At 46.5% G+C, this 19878-nt stretch overlaps 1 protein-coding gene across 1 annotated transcript; it reads left to right on the forward strand.

Moving 5' to 3' along the window:
* Positions 1–747: 747 nt before the first annotated feature.
* Positions 748–16897, forward strand: LOC140117844 (retinol dehydrogenase 7-like). The gene is made up of 5 exons (XM_072134973.1): positions 748–886; positions 10629–10948; positions 13229–13487; positions 15109–15272; positions 16628–16897. The coding sequence occupies exons 2-5, from the start codon at positions 10636–10638 to the stop codon at positions 16816–16818; spliced, it is 927 nt and encodes a 308-aa protein (XP_071991074.1). The 5' UTR covers positions 748–886; positions 10629–10635; the 3' UTR covers positions 16819–16897.
* The last annotated feature ends 2981 nt before the right edge of the window (positions 16898–19878 follow it).

Below are 19878 nucleotides of genomic sequence, written 5' to 3' on the forward strand. Positions count from 1 at the left end.
TGTGAGGCTCCATGCACATGAGTGTGCATTTTGGACACGTGCTTGCTATTGTTTCAGTATTACAAGTTCCATGTATTTTGATTGGATCAAACAAATGGCTGCCGTCTCCAGGGCCTCCTTTGGGAGTCGACTATCTGAGACACAAATTAAAGAGTAGGTTCTATTCCTTTCCAGCTCAGACTGTCCTCTTCTACTGCCATTTGTGCATGAGCAGATCTTACACGCTGGTGACCCATCAAAATAAATCACACAGACCTTGAGAAGAACATGTTCATGTGCAGGTAGCCAAAGGCACGGGGTCCAATTGAGATTTAAAGCTGCAACACAGTGGATGAGACTACAGTATTTTTCAGACTATAAGGCGCACCATCAATAAATGCCTTCTAAAATGTCTAGGTTCATATATAAGGCGCACTGGATTATAAGGGTGAATGACCAGCAGGTGGCAGACCTATTGTCTGTAAGCAAGGTTCATATATAAGGCGCACTGGACTATAAGGCTCACCTTTGATTTCTGAGAAAATCAAAGGATTTTTTGTGCGCCTTATAGTCCGAAAAATATGTTACAACAAATCTCATCCACATGCTGTCTGCAGAACAATGTTTTTGCTACCTCCTAATAAGGAATAGCAGTTTGTTTGCTCTATCTTGTTAAATACCGTGTTAGCATTTTGCATAAATTGCTTTATTCCTAGTAAACTATTTTTGACATTCATAATCCGGCACACACTGTGTTAACATGGAAAAAAATATTTTTGGATTGAGCATGTGTCAAATCAGCAGGCTCGATCTTCTCTCCTCCCTTTACAAGATTTCTACTAAACCACAGTTATTGAAGCAACAACGGCAGCTACTATTACTTCATACTAAGAAAATATATCCAAAGGTAAGTACTTTTTCTACAGCTAGGTCTTTGGTAATAAGCAGAATCATGTTATAAACTGGAAATCCGAAAATGCATTACATACTATTTACATTGTGTTATACATGTTTAATACCTAACTACTACGCTTCTCTTTAAAGTAAGACTCACTCACACTTGTGCATTTTGGTCAGTGTTTTTCATAGGTATATGACATTCAAGCCTGGTAAAGGAATCTAAACATAGCAAAAGTATAGAGGAAAATAGTTTTTCTAATAACATTATTTTGAAGAAATAACTGTGTCCTTCAGTACTAAATCACACCCAGTTCCAGAGGATCCTCCATTTTTCCCTGCCCCTGATAGTTTGGAGTCAATTAGGTTTTAAAGCTGTGGTTTTACACTATTTATTATGGCCTGATTCCATAACTTATAATTACTATGTATACAATAAAAACAATAATGTTTATTATTTATATTGTTGTACTGATGGATTTATCAAGAGCGTTTAAAAGTTAGGGCTCATGCACACCGGCTTTCATGGGGACATACATGCGGCCGCAAATTTGCGGATGCATAAATACCCCCCCCCCCCCCATAGACGGCAATGGCGGCCTAGCGGCGGTACGGTGCCACACACATATCTTTCTGCAAGTGTGTGCCGCTGTTTTTAGGGAGGGAGGAGGGGTCACCGTGGCGGACATACCCTTTGACGGAGAGTCTTATGCTTTGCAAGATTTATCACAGTGTATAATGCTGTATGAGAAATCTGTGTAGTATAAGGCTATCTGCTAACATTGCGAATTCTGCATGGATTTTATGTGTGGATTTTGGTACAGAAAAATGTGCAGTGTAATACAGTAGCATTGACCCCTTAAAGAAGACCTGTCACCTACAAAAGAGAAACTAGGAGCTGCTTACTAGTGCTACAACAGATCTAGCAGTAAACCTCCATAGCACTGCTACATCTGTTGTAGCACTGGGAGCTGCTTACTTTTAGTATTGTGTTACCCCACAATCATTAATCATTGTGTTACCCCACAACCTGTTTATAGGACATGTGCTATTGAGTCTCTCTGTCCTGGGCATCTCCCTTTTCTGCTTTGCAGTACAGACTGGAGCAGAATTACCAGGGTCATCCTATTATCATTATAGGTGAATTTCCATTGTCATTGTCCATTGGATGCTGTAAGGTTATGCTAGCTTACACCAGAACAGAAGGCTCATTAATAGAGATGAGCGAACATGCTCGTCCGAGCTTGATGCTCGGTCGAGCATTAGGGTACTCGAAACTGCTCGTTACTCGGACGAATACTTCGCCCGCTCGAGAAAATGGCAGCTCCCGCCGTTTTGCTTTTTGGCGGCCAGAAACAGAGCCAATCACAAGCCAGGAGACTCTGCACTCCACCCAGCATGACGTGGTACCCTTACACGTCGATAGCAGTGGTTGGCTGGCCAGATCAGGTGACCCTGGGATAGACTAGCCGCTGCCCGCGCTGCTCGGATCATTCTGTCTCTGGATGCCGCTAGGGAGAGAGCTGCTGCTGCTCAGGGAAAGCGTTAGGGTGTTCTATTAGCTTACTGTTAGGCAGGAGTGATTCTCAAAGAACCCAACAGCCCTTCTTAGGGCTACAATAACGTTCTACTTTTTTTATTTTAATTTGCATCTTTTACCATTTTGTGAGGAATTAGCAGGGGGACTTGCTACCGTTGTGTTTAGCTCTTAGTGGCACACATATCCATAGCAAAGACCGAAGTGGGAAAATTCAGTAGGGGTTGGATTTCTATTAGGCAATAACTCAGTGTCATCTCATCTGGCATAGTAGTGTGCTTCCTTTGATACTTGGCTAGAAAATAGCCATAGGAGAATACAAACAGCTTCTTGAAGCCTACAGTAGCGTTCTATATATTTGATTTCTGGTTGATCTGCTGGTGGCTGTAGTTTCTGCAGTGCATGTACTTGCCAATTCTGAGCAATTTGTAGTGAGACTTGCGACCGCTGTGTTCTGCGCTTAGTGGCGCACATATCCATAGCAAAGGCTGAAGTGGCAAAATTAAGTAGGGGTTGGATTTCTATTAGGCAATAACTCAGTGTCATCTCATCTGGCATAGTACTGTGCTTCCTTTGATACTTGGCTAGAAAATAGCCATAGGAGAATACAAACAGCTTCTTGAAGCCTACAGTAGCGTTCTATATATTTGATTTCTGGTTGATCTGCTGGTGGCTGTAGTTTCTGCAGTGCATGTACTTGCCAATTCTGAGCAATTTGTAGTGGGACTTGCGACCGCTGTGTTCTGCGCTTAGTGGCGCACATATCCATAGCAAAGGCCGAAGTGGCAAAATTCAGTAGGGGTTGGATTTCTATTAGGCAATAACTCAGTGTCATCTCATCCGGCATAGTACTGTGCTTCCTTTGATACTTGGCTAGAAAATAGCCATAGGAGAATACAAACAGCTTCTTGATCTTGAAGCCTACAGTAGCGTTCTATATATTTGATTTCTGGTTGATCTGCTGGTGGCTGTAGTTTCTGCAGTGCATGTACTTGCCAATTCTGAGCAATTTGTAGTGAGACTTGCGACCGCTGTGTTCTTCGCTTAGTGGCGCACATATCCATAGCAAAGGCTGAAGTGGCAAAATTCAGTAGGGGTTGGATTTCTATTAGGCAATAACTCAGTGTCATCTCATCTGGCATAGTACTGTGCTTCCTTTGATACTTGGCTAGAAAATAGCCATAGGAGAATACAAACAGCTTCTTGAAGCCTACAGTAGCGTTCTATATATTTGATTTCTGGTTGATCTGCTGGTGGCTGTAGTTTCTGCAGTGCATGTACTTGCCAATTCTGAGCAATTTGTAGTGGGACTTGCGACCGCTGTGTTCTGCGCTTAGTGGCGCACATATCCATAGCAAAGGCCGAAGTGGCAAAATTCAGTAGGGGTTGGATTTCTATTAGGCAATAACTCAGTGTCATCTCATCCGGCATAGTACTGTGCTTCCTTTGATACTTGGCTAGAAAATAGCCATAGGAGAATACAAACAGCTTCTTGATCTTGAAGCCTACAGTAGCGTTCTATATATTTGATTTCTGGTTGATCTGCTGGTGGCTGTAGTTTCTGCAGTGCATGTACTTGCCAATTCTGAGCAATTTGTAGTGAGACTTGCGACCGCTGTGTTCTGCGCTTAGTGGCGCACATATCCATAGCAAAGGCTGAAGTGGCAAAATTCAGTAGGGGTTGGATTTCTATTAGGCAATAACTCAGTGTCATCTCATCTGGCATAGTACTGTGCTTCCTTTGATACTTGGCTAGAAAATAGCCATAGGAGAATACAAACAGCTTCTTGAAGCCTACAGTAGCGTTCTATATATTTGATTTCTGGTTGATCTGCTGGTGGCTGTAGTTTCTGCAGTGCATGTACTTGCCAATTCTGAGCAATTTGTAGTGGGACTTGCGACCGCTGTGTTCTGCGCTTAGTGGCGCACATATCCATAGCAAAGGCCGAAGTGGCAAAATTCAGTAGGGGTTGGATTTCTATTAGGCAATAACTCAGTGTCATCTCATCTGGCATAGTACTGTGCTTCCTTTGATACTTGGCTAGAAAATAGCCATAGCAATAGGATAGCATTGTTTGGTTTTAAAAACTCAAAAAAAAACAAAAAACACAAAAAAAAAAAAAAACACACAAAAAAAAACAAAAAAAAGTAAAAAAAAAAATAAAGTTATAACTCTCATTTTAAAAATGTTTAACCCGAGGGCTAGGGGTAGAGGACGAGGGCGGGGACGTGGGCGTCCAACTACTGCAGGGGTCAGAGGCCGTGGTCCTGGGCGGGGTGAGACACCACCTGCTGATGAGGGAGCAGGGGAACGCCGCAGAGCTACACTCCCTAGGTTCATGTCTGAAGTTACTGGGACTCATGGTAGAGCACTGTTGAGGCCAGAACAGTGCGAACAGGTGATGTCGTGGATTGCTGACAATGCTTCGAGCAATTTGTCCACCACCAGTCAGTCTTCCACGCAGTCCACCCATGTCACCGAAATCGCCACTCCTCCAGCTCCTGCACCTCAGCCTCCTCCCCCCCAGTCTGCCCCCTCCCAGGAAAATTTGGCATTTGAACCGGCATACTCTGAGGAACTGTTTTCTGGACCCTTCCCACAGTCACAAACCACTTGTCCGGTTGCTGCTGAGCAATTTTCCGATGCCCAGGTTTTCCACCAGTCACAGTCTGTGGGTGATGATGACCTTCTTGACGTAGTGGAAGTGTGTAAAGAGGTGTCCGACGATGAGGAGACACGGTTGTCAGACAGTGGGGAAGTTGTTGTCAGGGCAGGAAGTCCGAGGGGGGAGCAGACTGAGGGATCGGAGGATGATGAGGTGACAGACCCAAGCTGGGTTGAGAGGCCGGGTGAACACAGTGCTTCTGAGACGGAGGAGAGTCCTCGACCTGAACAGGTTGGAAGAGGCAGTGGTGGGGCCAGACGGAGAGGCAGGGCCAGAGCTGGTGCATCAGCGCCACTGTCAACTAGTGAAGCTCCCATGGTGAGGGCTCTTGCGGCGAGGGCTAGATCTTCAGAAGTGTGGAGGTTCTTTAAGGAAACACCGGATGACCGACGGACTGTGGTGTGCAACATTTGCCAAACCAGGCTCAGCAGGGGTTCCACCACTACTAGCTTAACTACCACCAGTATGCGCAGGCATATGAATGCTAAGCACCCCACTCAGTGGCAACAAGCCCGTTCACCTCCGGCCGTGCACACCACTGCTCCTTCCCCTGTGTCAGCTGCTAGTCAGCCCCCTGCCCAGGACCCTGCCACAAAAACCCCATCGTCGCCTCCACGATCCTCCACAGCATCCACCAGCGTTCAGCTCTCCATACCCCAGACGCTGGAGCGGAAACGCAAATATAGTGCAACCCACCCGCACGCCCAAGCCCTTAATGTGCACATCTCCAGATTGCTTAGCCTGGAGATGCTGCCCTATAGGCTAGTAGAGACCGAGGCCTTTCGCAACCTCATGGCGGCGGCCGCCCCTCGGTATTCGGTCCCCAGCCGCCACTACTTTTCCCGATGTGCCGTCCCAGCCCTGCACCAGCACGTGTCAGACAACATCATCCGTGCCCTGACCAACGCCGTTTCTGACAAGGTCCACCTGACCACGGACACGTGGACGAGTGCTGCCGGGCAGGGCCACTATATATCGCTGACGGCACATTGGGTTAACTTGGTGGAGGCTGGGACCGAGTCTGACCCTGGGGCTGCTCATATACTGCCGACGCCGAGGATTGCGGGGCCTACCTCGGTCCAGGTGTTTCAGGCCTACTATGCCTCCTCCTCCTCCCACCCCTCCTCCACCTCCTCCTCCGAACTACCATCCGTGGGCACGGCGCCATCAGTCGGTAGCTCTAGGCACAGCAGCAGTGCCGTCGCTAAGCGACAGCAGGCGGTGCTCAAACTGCTGAGCCTAGGCGACAAAAGGCACACCGCCCAAGAGCTATTACAGGGCATCACGGCGCAGACTGATCTGTGGCTGGCACCGCTGAACCTCAAGCCGGGAATGGTTGTGTGTGACAACGGCCGTAACCTGGTGGCGGCTCTGCAACTCGGCAGACTGACACATGTGCCATGCCTGGCCCATGTGTTAAATCTGATAGTGCAGCGTTTCCTCAAGACATACCCCAATCTGTCTGATTTGCTCACGAAGGTGCGCCGCATCTGTGCGCATTTCAGGAAGTCCAGCCCAGATGCTGCCACTCTCAGGGCAGCGCAGCGCCGCCTCCAACTGCCCGCTCACCGACTGTTGTGCGACGTGCCCACGAGGTGGAATTCAACACTGACCATGTTATCCAGAGTTTACCAGCAGCGCAGAGCGATTGTAGACTGCCAGATGTCAACTTCCACCAGAACTGGTAGTCAGGTCAGTCAGCTTCCTCAAGTCTACAATGAGGAGTGGACGTGGATGTCTGATATCTGTCAGGTGCTGAGTAACTTTGAGGAGTCAACACAGATGGTCAGTGGCGATGCCGCCATCATCAGCCTCACCATCCCGCTGCTTGGCCTGTTGAAAAACTCTCTGGTCAGCATGAAGTCGGAAGCTTTGCGCTCGTCACAAGAGACGGGGGAAGAATATTCCCTTGTTGATAGCCAAAGCACCCTGAGGTCTGTTTCTCAGCGCATATCGGAGGAGGTGGAGGTGGAGGAGGATGAGGAGGAAGAGGAGGAGAATGTTGGCGAGACACAAGAGGGGACCATTGTTGAGTCCTTCACTGTTCAGCGTGTATGGGCAGAAGAAGAGGAGTTGGAGGAGTTGGAGGAGGAGGAAATGGACAGTCAGGCCAGTGAGGGGAGTGAATTCTTACGCGTTGGTACTCTGGCGCATATGGCAGATTTCATGCTAGGCTGCCTATCCCGTGACCCTCGCGTTCAAAGAATTTATTCCAGCACCGATTACTGGGTGTTCACTCTCCTGGACCCACGGTACAAGCAAAATCTTCCCACTCTCATCCCTGGAGAGGAAAGGAGTGTGAGAATGCATGAATACCAGCAGGCCCTGGTGCACAAGCTGAAACAGTATTTCCCTTCTGACAGCGCTAGCGGCAGAGTGCGTAGTTCTGCGGGACAAGTAGCGAGGGAGAGTAGGCGAGCAGGCAGCTTGTCCAGCACTGGCAAGGGTACGCTTTACAAGGCTTTTGCCAGCTTTATGTCACCCCAGCAAGACACTGTCACCTGTCCCCAGTCTCGGCAGAGTAGGGCTGATCTTTACAGAAAGATGGTGAGGGAGTACGTAGCTGACCATACCATCGTCCTAAATGATCACACAGCTCCCTACAACTACTGGGTTTCAAAGCTGGACATGTGGCACGAACTGGCGCTGTACGCCTTGGAGGTTCTTGCCTGCCCTGCCGCTAGCGTCTTGTCCGAGCGGGTTTTCAGTGCAGCTGGTGGCATCATCACCGATAAGCGTACACGCCTGTCGACTGACAGCGCTGACAGGCTGACGCTTATTAAAATGAATAAAGGCTGGATTTCTCAGAATTTCCAATCTCCACCAGGTGAAGGAAGCTCAACCTGAATAATTGATCCACTCCTCCTCCTCCTCCTCATTTTCCTCCTTCTCCTCCTCTTTGTACAGTAAAGCAGAGGAAACTGGCTATTTTTTGACAGGGCCCACTGGCTCTTGCTATAGTACTTCATGCATTTAATTTTTCTGGAGGGCCACCTACCCGGTCCTCTGTTTGAAACAATTTTTGTGAGTGCCACATACAGGCACTCAATCTATTCCATTTTTCTGGAGGGCCACCTACCCGGTCCTCTGTTTTAAAAAATTTTTGGGACTGCCACATACAGGCACTCAATCTATTCCATTTTACTGCAGGGCCACCTACCTGCTCCTCTGGTTTGAACAATTTTTGGGACTGCCACATACAGGCACTCAATCTATTCCATTTTACTGGAGGGCCACCTACCTGCTCCTCTGGTTTGAAACATTTTTGGGACTGCCACATACAGGCACTCAATCTATCCCATTTTACTGGAGGGCCACCTACCTGCTCCTCTGGTTTGAAACATTTTTGGGACTGCCACATACAGGCACTCAATCTATTCCATTTTACTGCAGGGCCACCTACCTGCACCTCTGGTTTGAACAATTTTTGGGACTGCCACATACAGGCACTCAATCTATTCCATTTTACTGCAGGGCCACCTACCTGCTCCTCTGGTTTGAACAATTTTTGGGACTGCCACATACAGGCACTCAATCTATTCCATTTTACTGGAGGGCCACCTACCTGCTCCTCTGGTTTGAAACATTTTTGGGACTGCCACATACAGGCACTCAATCTATCCCATTTTACTGGAGGGCCACCTACCTGCTCCTCTGGTTTGAAAAATGTTTGGGACTGCCACATACAGGCACTATCCAAATTAAATTGTCTCCATAGCAGCCTCCACACGTTGTCTCTATTGCTACCTCCAAAAGTCGTCCATATAGCTGCCTCCATACATCGTCCCTTTATCAAACGAGGTGTGTCAGGCAGAAATTTGGGTTGTTTTCATGGATTCCACATCAAAGTTGTTAACTTTGTCGCCACCCTGCTGTGTTATCCACAAAATATACTGGCAAACTTTTACCATTTAGGGATATTATTTCAGCGCTTCTTGCGCATCTGTTTACATTCCCCTCACCCGGCATATCCTAAACTTATAAGAACGCTACTACACTTGATCTTATACAAAAGGTTCTTAGAAGTGCTGTTTGGGGAGTAGCCTAGAGACAGGGGCTTGGATTGGCGAAAGCTCGCCTGGCAGCGGAACGCCAGCTCCATGCGCATCATGCGCTTCTTGCGCATCTGTTTACATTCCCCTCACCCGCCATATCCCAAACTTATGAGAACGCTACTACACTTAACTTGGTGCAGGCTGGGACCGAGTCTGACCCTGGGGCTGGTCATATACTGCCGACGCAGAGAATTGCGGGGCCTACCTCGGTCCAGGTCTCAAAGGCCTACTATACCTCCTCCCACCCCTCCTCCACCTCCTCCTCCTCCGAATTACCATCCGTGGGCATGGCGCCATCAGTCGGTAGCTCTAGGCACAGCAGCAGTGCCGTCGCTAAGCGACAGCAGGCGGTGCTGAAACTGCTGAGCCTAGGCGATAAAAGGCACACCGCCCAAGAGCTATTACAGGGCATTCCACATCAAAGTTGTTAACTTTGTCGCCACCCTGCTGTGTAATCCCCAAAATATACTTGCAAACTTTTACCATTTAGGGATATTATTTCAGCGCTTCTTGCGCATCTGTTTACATTCCCCTCACCCGGCATATCCTAAACTTATAAGAACGCTACTACACTTGATCTTATACAAAAGGTTCTTAGAAGTGCTGTTTGGGGAGTAGCCTAGAGACAGGGGCTTGGATTGGCGAAAGCTCGCCTGGCAGCGGAGCGCCAGCTCCATGCCAAGATCCAACTAACATAGTTTTAACTGCAGCACCTTTAATCTACTACTAGTTCACTGCCTCCATACATCGTCCCCTTATCAAACGAGCTGTGTCAGGCAGAATTTTGGGTTGTTTTCATGGCTTCCATGTTAACTTTGTCGCCACCCTGCTGTGTAATCCACAAAATATACTGGCAAACTTTTATCATGTACCGATATTATTTGAGCGCTTCTTGCTCACCTCCTTTGGTTCCTCTCTGCCACCCATTGGTTTGAAGCCTGAGTCCATTTAGGGTATGTCGCCATGACACTCTCTAGCCTGCTGCCGCTGCCTCTGCATGCCGTCCCCTATAGTGTCAGGGTCAATTATTGGATGTTTTAGATGCTATCTAGCTTCATTCTGTCACTCTGTCATGGCCATGCTGTTGCCCATAATTTTGGCATAATGGTGCGATTATGCAGCCTCAGAGGCATCCATGCATGCTGCCCCTGCTGTTTCCTGTCCATTTCCGTGGTGTTTCCATCCTTTTCTGAGGTTCCCAGGTGTTTGGCCAAGCTTCCCTGTGCAGAGCCTTGGTCCCCTTGAAAAATGCTCGAGTCTCCCATTGACTTCAATGGGGTTCGTTATTCGAGACGAGCACTCGAGCATCGGGAAAAGTTCGTCTCGAATAACGAGTACCCGAGCATTTTAGTGTTCGCTCATCTCTACTCATTAACACTTGGTAATTGTGATACAATTGAGAACATCACCAAAGTGAATAAAGCGAAACATAAATGCAAAAAATACATGCAAATGAATTTTGTAATCTGTTGAAGTTTCAACTTTTTCTTCCAGAGCAATCATGTGGCTCCTTCTTTTGGTGATTTTGGGCTTAATCCTATTCTACAGATGGCACAGACAGAGCCAGGTCCTAGAAAATCTCTCCGATAAATATGTCTTCATTACTGGATGTGACACAGGATTTGGGAGACAGATAGCTAAGCAGCTGGACACACGAGGAATGAAGGTTCTGGCAGCTTGTTTAACTGAAGCAGGGGCCAAGGAGTTAGAGAGGGCGACCTCCAGTAGACTCCGTACTGTAATTCTTAATGTTACAGACAGCCAGAGTGTGAGCGCTGCTGCCAAGTGGGCTGCTGATATTGTTACCGACAAAGGTAAAATGTTACCGTATTTTATAATTAGATGGAGATTGTAGTTATGCAATGGTATATGTAATGGGAAGCTTTAGAATGATTTTGAAGCCACTTTTGTGCACCACAATAGTAGTTATGCCCCTTGATTTCCTTGATTCTTAAAGGGGTTGTCTGCAATATTATTTGCTAAGCTAAATTATATAAAACACCTCACCTCTCTGTTCCAGTGCAGGCTGCCCAGTTCACGTTTCAGCAGCTAATTTATACAACCCATTTTAAAGGAAATCTACCACCAGGATGAAGAATTGTAAACCAAACATGCTTACATGCTGGTGTGTGCCCCCTCTTTTTTAGCTCCTTATGCCCTTGTCTTTACAAGAATAGTCTTTAACAATTATGCCTAAGGTGCTCCGGGCTCCATAGCTGTTAAGTGAGCCTGGAGCCCCTCACACTTATTTGCATATTTTTTAAAGCTTTTGTTTGGAAATAAGAAGGCATAAGGAGCTAAAGCAGGAGTGGATCCTGCCAGATGGGGTACAAAGCGGCATGTAAGTGTGATGGTTTTCCTTTAAGGTGGCTGTATGACTGCACTGTGGATGTTAACTTAAGATAATGCAAAACAGACACTGCCAGTACAGTTATTAGTGTCCTATTAGTTTAAGTTATGTTGTGAATATCTAGAAATGTGACATTGAAATCTACACAGAAATCCAAGTAATTCCATAAAGGTTTACTTTATCTTGGGCCTGTTTTTACAGGCTCTTCCTCTGTCTCGTGGAGGTTTAAAGACTACCGAATATACTCAAGTATAAGCCGACCCGAGAACGAGCCGAGACTATTGACTTGAGTATTAGCCGAGGGGGGGGGGATGAATTGGTCACAGCCTCCTCATTATATAGCCATCAAGCCACCTGTACTATATAGCCAACCAGCCCCCTGATGTATATAGCCTTCCAGCCCCCTGTAGTTTATAGCCTGCCAGCCCCCTGTAGTGTATAGCCTGCCAGCCCTCTGTAGCGTAAAGCCTGCCAGCCCCCTGTAGCGTAGAGCCTGCCAGCCCCCTGTAGCGTAGAGCCTGCCAGCCCCTTGTAGTGTATAGCCTGCCAGCCCCCTGTAGTGTATAGCCTGCCAGCCCCCTGTAGTGTAAAGCCTGCCAGCCCCATGGAGTATATAGCCTGCCAGCCCCATGGAGTATATAGCCTGCCAGCCCCCTGTAGTTTATAGCCTGCCAGCCCCCTGTAGTGTATAGCCTGCCAGCCCCCTGTAGTGTATAGCCTGCCAGCCCTCTGTAGCGTAAAGCCTGCCAGCCCCCTGTAGCGTAGAGCCTGCCAGCCCCCTGTAGCGTAGAGCCTGCCAGCCCCTTGTAGTGTATAGCCTGCCAGCCCCCTGTAGTGTATAGCCTGCCAGCCCCCTGTAGTGTATAGCCTGCCAGCCCCCTGTAGTGTAAAGCCTGCCAGCCCCATGGAGTATATAGCCTGCCAGCCCCCTGGAGTATATAGCCTGCCAGCCCCCTGGAGTATATAGCCTGCCAGCCCCCTGGAGTATATAGCCTGCCAGCCCCCTGGAGTATATAGCCTGCCAGCCCCCTGGAGTATATAGCCTGCCAGCCCCCTGGAGTATATAGCCTGCCAGCCCCCTGGAGTACATAGCCTGCCAGCCCCTTGGAGTATATAGCCTGCCAGCCCCTTGGAGTATATAGCCAGCCAGCCTCCAGGAGTATATAGCCTGCCAGCCCCTTGGAGTATATAGCCTGCCAGCCCCTTGGAGTATATAGCCTGCCAGCCCCCTGGAGTATATAGCCTGCCAGCCCCCTGGAGTATATAGCCTCCAAAAAAAAAAAAAAACAGTGTACTCAACTTCCAATGTTCCCCCGACAGGTGCTCTTCAATCGATTGATGCTCCGGTATCTTCTCCGTGTCCTCGCGCCATCCGTCACAGGGATCGTGACATCAGCCACTTGCTGACATCATACTGTGTGCCAATGCCGGCACACATAGTAGAACATCAGCGAGCAGCTGATGTCATGCGCCGTCCGTTGCAGGGACACGGAGAAGATACCGGACCATCAATCGATTGAAGAGGACCTGCCAGGGGGAGGGGTCGAAAGGTGAGTACACGGTTTGTTTTTTTCTTGACTCGAGTATAAGCCGATTTAGGGTTTTTCAGCACATTTTTTGTGCTGAAAAACTGGGCTTATACTCGTATATAGTATATCTATGTTATCCAAATGCTCTACTGAAATGTAATGAAAAGAATTCATTAAATATTTTTATATACCAGTATATCTTTTTTTTCCTGCAGGTCTGTGGGGACTAGTAAATAACGCAGGCATTTTAATACCAGTGAGCCCAAATGAATGGTTAAAGAAGGAAGACTTTCTTAGAATTCTAGATGTCAATATCTTAGGAATGATAGATGTAACCCTCAATTTGCTGCCCTTGATCAGAAAAGCCAGAGGACGCATTGTGAATGTATCTAGCATTGCTGGAAGACATGCATTGTGTGGAGGTGGATATTGCATATCTAAATTTGGGGTTGAAGCCTTTTCAGACAGCCTAAGGTAACATAATCTTATTAAAAGATTTGTGATATTACCTTTACTTTGAGAAGATTGAAATAAATATAGTCACAGGTGTCACTCTAGTCACACATTAAAAAGTTTTTTAAAGGAACCTATTAAGGTAGGTTTCTCCTAATAACCTAAGCCCTAAATTATATTTCTCTAATCATTTACTACTTCCTAACCTGATCTAAATTAATATGCAAATTTTCAGCAGAGCCTACAAGTAGCCTCTTTGGGCTGTGGGAGCTAAAGCTACGCCACGCCCCAGTAGTTCTACCTACTACTGTGCAGAGCTCAAAAAATCCGGTGTGTGCCGAGCTTTGGTGAGATGAGATGGAGATGAGTATCCTCACACTCATCCAGCTTACAGTCAGGGAAGCAGGCAGGGGAGGAAGGGGGATGGTGCATAGGAGAGGAAGAATGCATTGAGGAGACTGAGACGCAGGCAGTTGCAGCTGAAAGACCCAGGTGGGACTCGCCACATGCTGCTGGCAGGGAACCAGGTAATGTGAAACAAAGTTTTATAAAGTAGTGGCAGTATTCTGAATGATGAAGGCATTTTTAAATTCAGCATAGCATAGGCCATTGGAACCCGTCACCAGGTAAAAAAAATTCTGGTGACAGGTTCTTTAAAGTTGATGGTCAAATAGTAGCCATTGCTCTTGTGGACTGTGAGTTTTAAGCTCTTATTGTCAGACACGGTGGTGTGGGAGAGTCTCTTGGGGCTAGAGTCTGTGGACTCCCTGGACCACCGCGGGGGTTGATGGTACTAGCCGCAACCCAGAACTGGAGTCTAAGTGGCCCATGGTCTTTGCCAGAGCCCGCCGCAAAGCGGGTCTTTCTGCGGCGGTGGCAGCCAAGGTAGAATAGCGAGAAGGCAGGACCTCGGGCTGGATGGCTAAAGGGATACCAGACCGCCACAGGAACACCGGACCGCCACAGGAATACAAAACCACAGGATACACGGAGGCGTCTGTAAACGCAGGAGCAACACAGGGAACAGGGAGGCGTCTGGAAACGCACGGGAAGAACACAGGAGGCTTTCACTTCAGTGGGAATGACTTGAAGATGCAGCAGAGAGTGAAGGGATTATAAGGCCTGGATTATAAGGGCGCACTGGATTAACCAGCGCCAATTAGAAGGACACTCACCCTTTAAATCCTAAAGAGCCGGTGCAGCCAAGTCAGACAGGTGGATCGCGACCTACTTGGGAGCGTCGCAGAGCCAGGAGCCAGGGGAGGTGGTTAGGGGCCGGGGGCATAGGCGCCACATCGCGGAGCATGGGTGTACCCGCGATCCGGAACATGGATCGTGGGGGCACCTGTGACACTTATCAGTTTGTATAGCATCTTAAAACCTGATGCTTCACAAGTTGCAGACAACAGAAAAAACAAACTACCATAATTCTTTATTGCCAAAGAGCTGTCTTGTAATGTAGGTAAAATTGTATCGCAGCACATGTAGGGCCAAACCTCTAGTAATATCCAACTGTCTAAAACATGCATTTCTATAAATAAAGTTATAGAATTGTTATATTATAGGGGGAATTAATGTACAGTATTTACTAATGTAGACATGACATAAGAGCCAAATTATTTTTATTTATTCACTCCTGTAGACGAGAGCTGAAACATTTCGGAGTCAAAGTTTCCATCATTAATCCAGATTTTTTTAAAACTGAAATTCTGAATTCAACACGTCTAAAAGAAAATATTACAAACAACTGGAAGAAAATGTCCCAAAATCTAAGAAATGACTACGGGGAACATTACTATCACAATTGTAAGTATGTTCTATGCTAAAAATGGGCATAATAAAAGGGTTTGCATTATTTGGTAGAAATTTGTATAAATCCCTTACACGATGTAAATCACTGCGGATGATTTTACTATGTGTGACCCCACCCAAAAATTAGATATTACATATATAAATTTGGGGTTAAAGGCTTTTCAGACAGCCTAAGGTTACATAATCTTTATTAAAAGCTTTGTGATATTACAGTTTCCTACTATGGTGAAAATGGCCAACTATTAATTTGTACCATTGTGTCCGGACTCTACCCAGTGACAAATTATGGGAGAAAAGATGTATCTGTTGTATGTGATATTTATATGCTTGAGTTTTTATCAAAAGCGTCTGAGAGCAGAAGTGTTCTAGTTGCCCATGGGAACCAATCGGAGTTCAGTTTTCATTTTCACACAGTTTATATAATTATAATAAAAAATATAATTATATTCTCACTGTCCTCAGTGAGAATAAATACAGGCTCAGCAGAGCCAAGCATTAAAAACAGGATGGCTGACAGCTTCTCTTTAACGCATGCAAATTAGAAAGAAATTGTGGTACTAAAGGGTTACTTAAAGGGACTTAAAGGGGTTTTTTTTTTTCAAAAAACTAGGAAATGGGTGGCAAAAACCAAGAAGGCATACTTGCCCTGCTATGGATCTCGGTTCCCACATCGCTCTTGTACATCCAGTTTTTGGCACCGTGCCTGGGAGGAAGTTCAGGCTGGCATCACAGGTCCTGCTTCAAACAATGGGGCTCATTTAATAAAGGTCCGAACGCCGCACTTTCGTCAGATTTCCTGAATATTTCCGTTTTGCGCCATGGATTTTGGCGCATGCGATCAGATTTTGGCGCATCGGCTTGCATGCAACAGAAGTCGTGGGTACGTGGCCGTCGGACAACCCGACAGATTCGGACAAACCGCAGAATTTAAAAAAGGTTTTGTGTTGCAAGATCAAGAACTCACATGCACTGGGAAGAAGCAGGTGAACTCCGGCGGACCTCAGCGCAGCAGCAACACAGGAAGGAACTCGGACACACAATGTTAGTGAATCGCACCGGACCCGAATCCACGTCGGAGAACGCACCAACGGTAAGTAAATCTGCCCTAATGAGTGGCCTCATCAGATGTGGAAACAACAAAGGAAACTTCATCCTTTACAAATTGAAGTGATGTCCCATGGTCTGAGGATTCCTGAGGGGTCCCGGGACCCCCTCCAGATCTTCCTGCCAGGCACAGTGTTGAAGACTGGAAGTACAGGACACAGCAACCTGGAGCAGGGAAGGGTATGGTTTTTGTTTCCACCCTGGCCAAAAACAGTTTGCAATAAATATTTATTTTCTCTCCACAGATTGTAAATTTATCGAGGAAATCTGCTCACGAAGTAGCACCAAACTTACACTTGTTACAGACTGTATGGAGCATGCCCTGACTGCTGTTCATCCATGGACCCGTTATTCTGCTGGCCCATATGCCAAATTCTTATACATGCCACTGTCTTATTTACCTACCAGTGTTGCTGATTACATACTCGGCTCCTAATTTTACAAATAGTAAACTAGAAAAAAAATGTGTGTGATTGTCTTGGTATCCAACATTTGACATCATTTTGGAAACTACACCTCCTTTAGGTATATTCAGCATTTTGACCCCACATGTACTCTTAAAAAGTAAATGTGAAATGGCTGTGAAAATGACTATTTTCTAATTTCAGTGCCCAATATGTTGTGCCTATCTCTTGCCAGTAGTCTATTATTAAAGAGACAGGTGGGCGGCAGCCCGGGGCCCAAGTTTTCTAGGGGGAGTATGGCCACCCAAACCACCCACCAAGTTTTATACTGAGAGGGACTTTTACGCATGAAATCCTCATACATCTGATCTGGCCCTCGATACACATGTACACAAGAGCTATTACAGGTCCTCCAAAGTTCCTGAGACGGCAGATTGAAAGCTGACATAAGGGATTCATCCTCCATTCTCCAAGAAGGAAATATATAATAATATTCATAAGCTCATGGCAGTCTGTCTATTGCCATTGTGAAAAGTCAATTCTCTAGTTATTATATTGTGTTTACGGATATAAGGATCCCCCTACATAAGTCCACTATCTTTTTTATAAAAGCCATGTACTCACCTTTCCAACGCTCCCCCGCAGCTCCTCTGCTTGATGCAGTCAGTCCGACCAGTAGTGATAGCATCGGCGTTGCACGGAGCTGTCACTGCCAGCCGGACTGCATCAAGTAGCGGAGCTGCGAGGGAGCGTCAGAAAGACAAGTACATCGTTTATTATTTTTAGGTACTGAGCAGGGGGCTGGCTGGCTGCATACAGAGTGGGGCTGTCTGTATACAGGGGGGCTATTTGGCTATATACAGAAGGAACTGATTGTATACTTGGGGGACTGGCTGGCTGTATACAGGGGGGACTGCCTTGCTATATACAGGGGGGACTATCTGGCTATATACAGGGGGGCTGGCTGTATACAGAGGGGCTGGCTGGCTAGGGGGCTGGCAGTAATATAGTAGATATATTCTTGTACATAGGGGGCTGTTTTATATTAGTTCTATTCTTGTACATAAAATTCAGTATTATATATTTTACTTAGGGTAATACTTAGTAATGTAGTTTTTTTGTGTGTATACTTTTCCAGTTTTTTTTCCAGTGCCACTGTAAATTTCCATTCCGCCCCTATCCATAGGGGTAGTTTCAACCCAGTTCTCTCAGAACTGTCCAGGTTTGCGTCTATGTTTGACTTTACAGTCATTGGGTTCTAGTCTGAAGCTTTTGAATGTAACCATCCCTGAGTTGATTCCACTTTAAAATCTTCACAGCACTGCCCAATAACTGAATCTTTAAAAGCCTCTAACTTTCCAACTTTAATTTGCAGATTACACCTAATTTTAGAAGAGTGGAGGCATTAACACATTTTGATAATTTCTTAAAAATAACATTCCTTCCTATGGTATTATACCTCTTTAGGACCCTTTCAATTCAGATCTCTGGCCATAACCTGAAAACAAGACAATACAGAAGATAATACAGAAAATGGTCCTTGGCCTTTCTATGCCAGGGACCAATGCCCAGAGTGGTCAGGTCCATGGTAGATAGCCCTAGACCACAAGGCGGCCTTGGGGTTACTAATATTTAGCATAGCTGTAGCCCCACCAAAGCTTGGTTCTATTCTATGAACCCTGTCCTTTTTCTGCTCACTTTTTACTAATCCCATCACTGTACATTTCCTCAGCTTGTGGGACATAAGATTTTCTGCAGTCCTAAATTTGCCACAACCACCCCTACTCTCCATTTTGCATACTACAATTTTTCTACAAGGTCTGGAGTCCCCTTGGTTTGAGCAGGATAGACAAGAGACAGCAAAAGGTGTACCTTCTCCTACGTGCCATTTTCCGCATCCAAAAAGCAAGTGTGAGGGGGGTCTGCCTGAAAAGCATATGTGTTTTGGCCAAACCCCCTCCCACTTTCGTTTTGGATGCGTTTAAAAACGTGACGAAAACAGCATGTGAGAAGGCGCCCTCAGGGCCGGTTCTAGCACATTTGCTGCCTGAGATGAAAATGAAAATGCTGCCTCTCCCCCTCTCCTCCCCACCTCTATTCCCCGCTATATATGGCAGGGGAATAGAAACAAATCTGACAAATCTTTGAAGGGTGTCCACAGATTCTGAGAGGCATTGGCTGCATCTACTACCTTATAGGTGACAATCTTTTCCCTATGGAAGACTCCTGGTGGCGGCTCCTAGGTGATAGACAGGACATCTCCCTGAATTATAATACTACCACCACCAACTGCACTACGAAATAGTGGAGGATACATTTCAAACAGATGGGGGTTTGCCACAATGTATCAGACAAGGTAAAGGCCAGGAGTTCAGGTGATATAGTTTGTTTTACTCAGTAAAACTGCCTGCACTGATACACTGTAACGCCATCCTTACAATACACAGTATATGGCGAGGTCACAGCACTACATGATCGTGGATGTTTGTACTGAAACTGAGAGTTCCAGTCATTGCTGAAACACTCTGTGCTGTAAAGACAAAGCTAGGCAGTGTATGATCAGGTCCGTTATTTGATGATGCTCCTTTTGATACAGAGAATATGGTCCCTACACTCAGCACCGAGTATACAGAGTTTGTAGGTTGCAAGGAGCCCATTATATGGAACTCTTCATTATAACACCTGTCAACTAGTGTGGTCTTCAGGCATTTTCTATGGGATTCTTGAAAAGTTGGGGGACAATAACAGCTGCTGGATGAGCTATAACCCAGCTTTTCCAGAGTCCTGAATGACAAAATGATGACATTTATAGATATGGTGACATCTCCTGGTGCGGCTCAGAGCATCGAGGGGGCTTCATAGTCACAATCAGACACCGGGACAACGATACACCCACTGTATGGAGGACCCCATTAGACACAGGTGTTCCTATAACTGCAGGTAGGACATAAGAGGGGGCTCTTACCTGCTTGACCAGGAATTCATCTTCAGGGAGATGGCGAGATGAGTGGCAGATAAGATAACCGAGAACCGCTGACCTCATCCGCACTGGACCTTATAGTTCCCTTCTCCAAGCTTGTCACCGGCGGCTT

This window comes from Engystomops pustulosus, chromosome 2 (genome assembly GCF_040894005.1).
Source record: "Engystomops pustulosus chromosome 2, aEngPut4.maternal, whole genome shotgun sequence".
NCBI lineage: Eukaryota > Metazoa > Chordata > Amphibia > Anura > Leptodactylidae > Engystomops > Engystomops pustulosus.

Coding starts and splice junctions, on each gene's coding strand:
- LOC140117844 (XM_072134973.1), top strand. CDS start 10,636: ATGTGGCTCCTTCTTTTGGTGATTTTGGGCTTAATCCTATTCTACAGA. Junction 13,488..15,108: donor GCCTTTTCAGACAGCCTAAG/GTAACATAATCT, acceptor TCACTCCTGTAG/ACGAGAGCTGAAACATTTCG. Junction 15,273..16,627: donor GGAACATTACTATCACAATT/GTAAGTATGTTC, acceptor TTCTCTCCACAG/ATTGTAAATTTATCGAGGAA.